The 9,684-nt window shown below is 42.4% G+C and overlaps 1 protein-coding gene across 1 annotated transcript; it reads right to left on the minus strand.

The window, feature by feature from the left end:
- Positions 1-59: 59 nt before the first annotated feature.
- Positions 60-9,656, minus strand: rt (Protein O-mannosyltransferase rt). Its single transcript, XM_074085908.1, has 10 exons — positions 9,421-9,656; positions 9,092-9,273; positions 8,480-8,781; positions 7,798-7,960; positions 7,398-7,712; positions 6,460-6,574; positions 5,617-5,784; positions 3,503-3,770; positions 2,794-3,011; positions 60-1,278 (listed from the first exon to the last, which is right to left on the minus strand). Exons 1-10 carry the CDS (start codon positions 9,520-9,522, stop codon positions 790-792), a joined length of 2,322 nt encoding a protein of 773 aa, XP_073942009.1. The 5' UTR covers positions 9,523-9,656; the 3' UTR covers positions 60-789.
- Between the last annotated feature and the right edge of the window lie 28 nt (positions 9,657-9,684).

The raw sequence follows: 9,684 nt of genomic DNA on the forward strand, positions 1-9,684 counted from the left end.
CATTAAGTGGCTATTAATGTAGCCCGGGACGATTATAATTGAAAAAAAAAACGTTTTTTTGTATAGATTTATTATAAAATTATAAAAGAACACTGGACGGAATAGGTACACTTACAATAGTTTAAAAATGATGTACAAATACTGCAACAAAATTACAACAAGCTTATAGCCACCAGATCCATTTCGATTGAATTTTTTATCTACTTAAACCTATTAATTTACATTATTTGATGAAACTTAATGAGTATTAAAGTCGAGAAAGTACTTTAAGCCGAGTTTAGACTTTCAAGAAAAATCGTGCAAGTTGCATTACATTGCGAGGCCGTAAAGCCAACGAGTATGTACTCGTAGTGGTCAATCGAGCGCCGCAATGTTATGCAACTTGCACGATTTTTCTTCAAGTCTAAACTCGTCTTTATGTTAATACTGAATTCCATTCACGAGCAACGCTCTGTGGGTAGGTTCTTATTTCAACTATATGCTTAAAAAAATAAATATACTTAAACGTAAACATTTGTGACGAGACTCGCAATGGCGTGTACTGGATTTACAGTCGGACGTCAGGGACGTCATTAGGTGTTATAATATTTCATCAAATGATTGGGCAAAACCTGCAAGATTAGTCGACAAAAACGTTCAATGTTCAAAACGTTAAAAATCCAATTAAAGTTTGCTGATTCCGGATTTTTTTTTCTTTTAATTTAGAACCCTTACATAGATGTTTAGACTTGCCCAACCACCTATTTAAATATTCCGGATTAATTTTATGACACAGTAAATAATGTGAATTTATTTCTTATGTAGAATGAAATCCCAAGTGTCCTTCCAACGGAGGCTCATGAGTTCGGTTTCGGTCAGATCGCTGTTGCCATAATTAAGAACGCTGAACTTCTTAAACGTCACCACGACGTACGCGAGCCAGACGATTACGCAGATGACAAACAGGTTGGTGAACGGGCGGGTCCGCTCCCAGAGCTGCAGGGAATAGTAAACGTGCTCGATGACGAAGGCGAGAAGGAGTATTTTGAAGACGTAGGCGGGTAGGTAATGGTGGAGGAAAAGGGTTCGGTCGAGGAAGAAGTAGGGGAGGTAATGCAGCCAGTAGCCGAGGAAGAGCACGTGTGCAGCGGCGGAGAAGCGCGCGTCGGCGCGGCCCGCCAGCGGGGAGGCGCGCCGCCGCGCGCGCAGCGCCCGCAACGCCAGCAGCGCGCCGAACGCCGCCACCGCGCACGAGCCCGCGTACCACGTCACTATGTTCCCGATCAGGTGGATTTGGGCCTGCACATAAGATGACAAAAGTAACAGTTATCCTACTTATATTATAAATGCGAAAGTGTGAGTGTATGTTTGTTACTCTTTCACGCTAAAATGGCTGGACGCATTTGGATGAAATTTGGTACGTACATAGCTGGACGTCTGGAATAATACATAGGCTACTTTTTATCCCGATATTCCCACGGGATAGGGATAAAATCTTAAAATTTTAACCGCTGGGTTTAGAATCGTGAAATTAAAATTTTAAATTTTGGGCATCCCCAGGGGAATTTTGTAAAATCCCGGAATTTCAATTGTAACTACCAGGAATAGTTTACGCGTGCGAAGCTGCGGGTAAACTCTAGTGTATTATCAATTCGAAAGTTTGTGTGTGTATGTTACTCCATCACGTTACAACGGCTGGACGGATTAAAATGAAGTTTGGTGTGTAGATAGCTGAACATCTCGAATAACACATAGGCTACTTTTTATCCTGATATTCCCACGGGATAGGGATATAATCTCGAAATAACAACCGCTCACTCATTTTTTCTGGTAATAAATATTGCCTGGCACTTTGGAATAATTTAGCATTCTAATAGTGAAAGAGTTGTTAAAATCGGTCCAGTAGTTTTTGAGTTAATTCGTAACAAACATCCAAAAATCCAAATCTTTCCTCTTTATATTATTAGTATAGAGTATTGATTACGATTGGTTTTATGGAGTCTTATTATATTTTTTATTTCAACTCCAAATTCGTTACTTTACGGGTATCCCGTGAAACCGTATCGAAAATACAAACTAAGAAATGGATGCTGCTGCTTAAGTAGCGTAGTGGAAAAAAGCAATGAGATATGTATGCATAGGAGAAATTCGTGTCCAGACTCCTGTCCAGCGGTGGTGTAGGGGTTATAGCACGCAGCACGGATTGCTGAGGACCTGGGTTCGATTCCCAGCGCTGGTCTCTTTTTCTGGTTTTTCTGTGCATCTATGTCTCAGTTTGTATTATTGATATGTATAAGTAACAACTACTTATACATATCGAAAATATAAGTAATATCGAGCAAGTGACCACCTAATGCACAAAATCCAGAGGATTGCAAATGAGTTGCGAACAAAGAGGGCTAAGATAGAATACCCCATGTATAGTCACCATCAAAAGTAGCTGTACACTTTCGGACTTTGTCTTTTTACAGCCACGTACTAAACGCCAAGCAAGATTGTCAATGTGTCAATGCGACAGAGTAAAAAAGTGATCCGCTACTTTTGATGCTGACCATACCTACCTACATGTATTTTCACAGGCTGTATTATTACTCTCCATGCCGCACCTAGCACTACTCTTCTGTCGAAACGGTGCTATTGTCAACCGAGCGTCTCAGTTTCAGATTGGGCAAAAATGCTTTCGTATTTTTCAAAATGTCGAATGGCTGTAGAACATTTTATTTAAGTAAGTTTTGAGCTACTTATGCAAAGACACTGGCGATGGCTAGCGCTAGTTTAAGAGGCCTACTGAAAGTCTTGCTCGCCTGTACTCACATTGGAGTGCGGCGAGAGCCAGTAGGCGATGGAGCGCGCGAGCAGCGGCCACTCGGCGGGCTCGCTGGCGAACATGTGTCCGAGCGGCGCGTCGGGCGCGTGCGCTAGCATTTTCAGCTGCAGTTCCGCGAACTTCTCCCAGAAGGTCAGCGACGTGCGCGCCGCCGGTATCATCTCTGCGGACACTAGCTCGCGTTCGCGCTCGCGCCGGTCCTCGGCTGGAATGTCACATAACGGTTTAGAACGGTCGAAATACAGGTTTACGCGAAAAAAATTCTGTAATGTGCGGCATGCCTTATCTACATAAAGACAGCGGCCGTAAAAATTAACATTCAATTCAAATTCTGCGCCCGTTTTCATTAAGAAGAAGGGTTTCTAATTTTTGTAAAAAAAAATTAAGACACTTTCAAGTTAAAGTTAATCAGACCATTGGCAGTGGATCAAAGTGGAGTTTTGGTTATATTGTATTTATAGTTTGTTAAATACTATGGTAGCTAGTAAAGTTCGTTACTAAAAGGAAGAAGTAGTTTCAAATCGGGTTTGTAAATGGATAAAATACCTAAAAACAAATATTTTGAATTTGAAAAATAGCTTAGCTTTCATCAATGTCTACGTATTTTAAGCGAAATCGGCTTACTCCCGAGCTTCGCTTTACATCGCTAACAACACTCTCCCAATGACCTCCAAAGCGCGGCCGACAAGGACTTACCTTTAGTATATCGGTGCTCCTCGACATTCCAGATGGTATCCTGGTGAGCTATCTGTTTGTCGGCGACCACTTCGTGCTGGTGGAAGCCCCAGGCGGGCAGCTGCCGGCCGCTCCAGCGCAGCGCGGCGCCAGACGGCTGATGCACGAGTCGCACCAGCGACCGGATGCCGTCCCACGTCGCGTCGTCGCTGTCACGGTTGATTATCTCTACGCGCCACAAGTTCTGAGACGGCATGGATACGTTGTAGTCGATGTAGCAGGATACTTCCTAAAAGGTAGTTAAACGTGTTAAAAGTAGTTAAATTCTAAGGCCCTATTTCACCAATCCCTTTTGAATTTCAGTTGATTCATGAGACAGTAAGATAACAGAAAATCAACTGAGAGTTAACGCGCGCGGTAACAATTTATATTGTAACATAACAGCATGGATTATTTAATTCCCAAACGTAAAGCTACAATGGTAGCGCTATTTGAAAGAATCTTTCGTGGGTTTATAATCGAGTTCTGAACAGCAAATCATCTTCACTAAAACTAAGACTAAGGTCCTAAACAAGGTGTTGTTGCAATACTTGTGTTAGGGAACTTAAAATAATAATAATAATTTATAAGACAATCCTAAAATGCGTATCAGAGAGAGAAATATAAGATTGATTTTTTGGAATCTTTTTGTATTTTTTATTTCAATTACAAAAAATTTGTTACTTTTTTTGTTGCGGTATAGCACACGGCACGGAATGCCGAGGACCTGGGTTCGATTCCCAGCGCTGGTCTTATTTTTCTGGTTTTTCTGTGCATCTATATTTCAGTTTGTATTTTCGATATAGAGAAATATAAAACTAAGGAATAATTGAATAAGATATAAAATATAGGTTTGGATCTTTTAGGACAAGAAAAAGAAAAAGCGAAAAAATTTTTTTTAATACATTGGCAAACACTGAAGCGAGTTTGGCACCTGATGGTAAGTAAGCACCACCACTCATGAACATCCATAACACTAGATTATTATTATTATCGTACGCCTTTCGAATATAAGTCCTGCGTTTCCTATAATACTAAATGTAAACTACTTAGCCGTCTATAGCCTCCCGAGAACATCTATTAAGCCCCCTGAAACCGCCAGCAAAACGTCGGTTGGGGTACTCCAAGATGTGATAGGTTGTCTGCTGCGGAGCGCCGCAGTCACACGCTGGCAAGTTTTTAAGGTCCCACTTTGTGCAGGCAGTGGTTGCAGCGGGCGACACCTGAGCGGATGCGGTTTACTTTTTTACGATTGGCTTTAAAGCCAGGTAGCCCGGCGGACGGGTTCCCCACGAAGTCTCCCGCCGAGTATTCCTGAGACTGCCACTCGGCTGACCAGGCAAACCGGATGTTAAAAGGTTGGCGGATGGCGGGATCTGACCAGAGGCTTACGCGAGGAGTAGGTACCAATCGCTTTACCCCATTCTACCGCCGCTGCCTGCGTGCGCCTCAAGTGCGGAGGGGCTATGTTAGCCAACACGGAGAGCCCCCTGGCCGCCTGGACGCAATGTCCCCGTGATTATCCGCATAACCCGGTTCAGCTGAACACTAGAGAATCGCAGATACGTTGCCAGTCTATATAGCTAAGAGAGAACCTCATGCGCCTGCGATTTTACAGACTATCTTATATCCCGGCCGGGTCAGAACAAAGCGAGTACTGCTGTTCGTCGGCAAGATTAGCCGATGGGATGGTGTGGTTGGTAGCGATCTGAATGTACCACAGTTATTCTGACGACCTATCATCATCACCATCTTACAGCAGTGGCTAGACATAGGTCTCTCCCTATGAGCGCCATTGCGCTCTGTCCTCGGTTCGACGCATCTTTCGCAGATCGTCACACGAGCTCGGTAAGCCTATCGACGCGGAATCGGCTTTAGCCCACCAAAACTCTTTCTGTCCACGCAATAAGAGCGAAAAAGACGTCGATCGGCTCAGCCGACGCGAAACGCGTTTACCGACGGGAAGACGTCGTTTTCGCTCTTAAAGCGTCTTTTGGTCGGCTAGAGTCTATTCCGCGTCGATAGATGTGGGGAGAGCCTTACTCCACGTTCTGACTGCCGGCTGCCGGCAGTGTGGAGTGTGTGGAATGCGTTACCTGCGAGTGCGGCGAAACGGGCGCGGCGACGTCGTGCGAGTTGAGCGCGCGGCTGGTGATCCCGTGCAGCAGCTGCACCGTGTCGCCGTGCCGGATGGCGTCCGGCGGCCGCGCCACCGCGAGCGACGCCACGTCCGGACGCTTCACGATCCACCAGTTGTTCACGTCCTGTATACCAAATCACGACTAGCTAACAACACTATTTATTGCAGTCTCACAGAATTAATAATACGAAGAATAGAAATGTCATCGACGATATTTGAATTGTCGTTTGGGGTCATTAAGTATTAGGTACGCAAATCCCAAAGGAGGCGGGGGATTTTTGTTAAGCTTATTTTTGATGACATGGGGTAGGTACAAGGGGGGTCAAAAAGTACTAAAATTGACCTCATTGTTCTTTTTCTCCTCTCTTTGCTATTAATGCGCACACATACGTACGTTACTTTGCGTTTTGGTATATTTGACTGAATTCCGGTACTTGTTCATCAGGGAATTGCAATTCTTTTTGAAAATGAATACAATAGTTTTTAAGGTTTCGTATTGAAGTCGTCAAAAACAGAACCCGTGTAGGGTTCCAGGGAATCAAAACCTAGAGGGCACTTCCAACTATTCTAGATACTTGAAATTTGATATGAAGGTAGTTCTATCTAACAGCACAACAAATATAAAAAACATGAAAATCTTATATTTTTTTTCTAGTCAGTAACCAATCTAAAATGACCCCATACAGCATACAATTTGTTTTGCAGCAGGACTCTGCTAACACTGGAAATTCATTGATCCGACTCCGTCCGAGTCTCACTCGGCCGGTTTAGAAACAGGCTTTGTGCGCTCGACACAAACCTTGAAGCTGTAGCAGGTGACCTGCTGCTGGTGGCTGGAGCCGCGCGCGTCGCTGTACCGCACCGGGTACACGTGCGCGTGCGAGTGCAGCCAGCAGGCGCGCCCGTGCGCGTGCCTGACAATAAACAAACAACTTACTATACTAACACTAACTGGTACCTAGTATCTACATCAGGCCCCTTTTTCTCTTTCCTACTGGGCACTCTGGGCACGAACTCATTGCCACATGAAGGATGAAGCCCCCTCGTAACTTTACACATTCACGCATGGCGCGAGGAGGGGAATGAAAAGGTGCCCAGGGCCCCCAATAGTTTATAAACGGCTTTTTAAGTATGGCGCCACAGAGCATGAAATCGTGCACGATTTCTTGCTCTGGTAGGTATTGTCATTATTATTCGCACAAGTAGGTACAGTACGATTACTTGGAGTTAACACTGGATAGATGGGCGTAAAGCCATTTTTAGTATACCGCTACCCACGTTTACAGATTATGTAAAAACTATTTTATTTGTATGACCTCAAAGTTGACAAGTAATCGTACTGTAAGCGCTGTCTATACAGCATACATTACATGCGCTACTATATAGGCACCTTGTTGTTGGTGAAATATATCTTTAGTACTAAGTACTTTTGCTTCAACCTTATTTGTTTCCTAGATAAGTTAGAGCAGATTAAACAGATGTTACGCTTTTACTATTTTTCCCATCCCTCTATTCCCTAGTCAAGTATATTATATTTTTTAGCCCAGACTCGCCATGAGAGAATTAGAACAATGAGCGGGAAAAAAGTGGGGAACGACAGGCGTGTGCGCATGTACGAAGATTTTACTCGAATAATATTATTCGCTTTTGGTCACTTCATACTGATGGAGCCCATCTTGGAACAATTATTGTATTATTGTAGAGACTATTATTAAAATAAAAAAGCCCATGAAACACCTCAGAGTGATCTGCGAGCCGTGTGCGACGTGCAGCGGCTGGCCGCGCGTGATGCTGGCCAGGCCGCCCTGCAGCGAGGCCTGGAACGCGCTCGTCATCACGCTGTCGTGCGGCCCTGCCTTCGGCAGCATCGCTAGGTGAGCGTAGAACACCCCCACGTATATTGCCAACGGAATCGCTACGAGGACAAAAAGCCTCCACAGACTGGAGAACACTAAACGCGCGGTCGACTTCGCCTGGCCGATGCGTTCCCAGATCTGATGGCCGACTATTGATACTGCAAGATAGTATGTGTAAAGACCAGAGTATTTAATCCTGAAACATTTTTACATATTATTCAACAACTTCCTTAATTTCGTATGATTAATAATCAACTGCATAGCATATAAATGGTACTTACGAAACACAACACCCAAGCGAAAACGCACTGATACATAAATAAACAACAGCAGATACACCATTGGATTTAGTATGTTTTAGAGCAAACAAAATTCCACACAATCCAAATAAAATTTGAATGCATTCTAACAGCATAAACCTTGACTGTGCTAGAAGACAGTTCTCTGGAAATGAAAGAGCATTACTTTAGTATTATCTATACCTTAAAACAAACAATTCTAATTTTGGGGATCTCAGAAACGGCTCCAACAATTTAGATGAATCTGTCTAGCTTGGTCTTATCTCTGGGAAAAAGCTTATTATCAAGTTTTAGCCTGAGCAAAGCTTGGTCGCCCAGGTACTTTATTATTATGCAACCAATAACCATCATGATATCATAGTGTGTATCAATGGGGAAGTGTGAACATTTTTGTAGGCAGGCAGTAATGGAAACTTTTTTATTAATGGCTTTCACCCTTGTTGTATTGGCAAGGTCATCATCATCATTATCACCATCATCATATCAGCTGTAAGACATCTACTGTTGGACATAGGCCTCCCCATATACCGCCAGTTGCTACAGTTGGAAGCGGCCTGCATCCACCATGAACCCAAGGCTTTAACCAGGTCATCCATCCAACAGAGAAAAAAAAATTGCAAAAATTGTTTCTTATTTTTATGTTAATTGAGAGGACAGTACTTACCAAACAGAACTAAAAGTGCAGCTAAGACAGCTGTCCAATGATATGTACACATCTCAAGCATCAAATAATATGATGCAGCCACAAGTAGGCTGCCTGCAACAGCAGGCACTAACCTCAGTGCGCTTATTGGTACATTATCAGAGTATGGAGACCCAATCCTGTCAAATGTGAAGTTGCCATCATACCCAGCAGCTCGGCCAGCCAAGTATAGAAGTTGCTTGCCAAGGGGAGGATGTGCATCGAAGAAAAATATGCCTTTGGTATACAAAGACACATATCTTCCATAATGCAGTTCATCAAAACTGGAAAACAATGTAAGTTTTGATTATATTTTGTGCTTCACATTACTAAAGGCTGATGCAACATGCTCAGATAAACTGACCAATAAATTTATTTGAAATTTAATCTGTCTGATAATAGGTTGTCTAGTTTTCAATTGCAATTTATCTTTATTTAAATTATATCTTACAAAGGGACTTGCTATCACATTAAATGTATATTGAAAATTTCAAATTTATAGCTTGTTACAATTTTTATAAGATACTGTTACACAAATTGAGCACTCATTACTCATAGGACTAGAACTCATACTTTTTTATTCATAGTACTTACACTATATATTTTGGTTCCTCCAGATTGTATAGACGAGTACAGAGGGCTACCACTAGTAGGGTAGCACATACTAAATCTATCTTCAAGTGCAAGTAGAAACTAGATGGTGTGCCCTCTAAGTTCTTAACGCCAGCGTCTGCAACCCGAGGCTCAGTTTCAGTTTCTGCTGGTGCGCCATCTCCCTAGGAAGAAGAAATAGACATAACTAAGTCCTAATTTAAAACTTTATTACTAATTTCACAGAATAGAGCAAGTTTTTACTTCATATTTAAAGATTATTCCTAATCTATGTATGTAAATTATTTAAATACAATAAATACTGTACTTACAACTTCTCTCTCTATGATATTTTTTTCTATGAGACATTCCTCTGTAAGTTGGCTGACCTCGTTAGGTTTCTTGTCACCTTTACGGTTCTTAATGTTACTCATATTATCGATGTATACAAAATGGAGGAGTACAAATTAAGATTTGAGATGGTATACATAAGATCTTAACTTTTAAATAGCAATTATTGTCCTGTTACATTTTTTGAACATTGTTGGCAAAACAACGGTACATGCCAACAAACTTTCAAAAGTAATATGACATTG

This window comes from Choristoneura fumiferana, chromosome 3, assembly GCF_025370935.1.
Source record: "Choristoneura fumiferana chromosome 3, NRCan_CFum_1, whole genome shotgun sequence".
NCBI lineage: Eukaryota > Metazoa > Arthropoda > Insecta > Lepidoptera > Tortricidae > Choristoneura > Choristoneura fumiferana.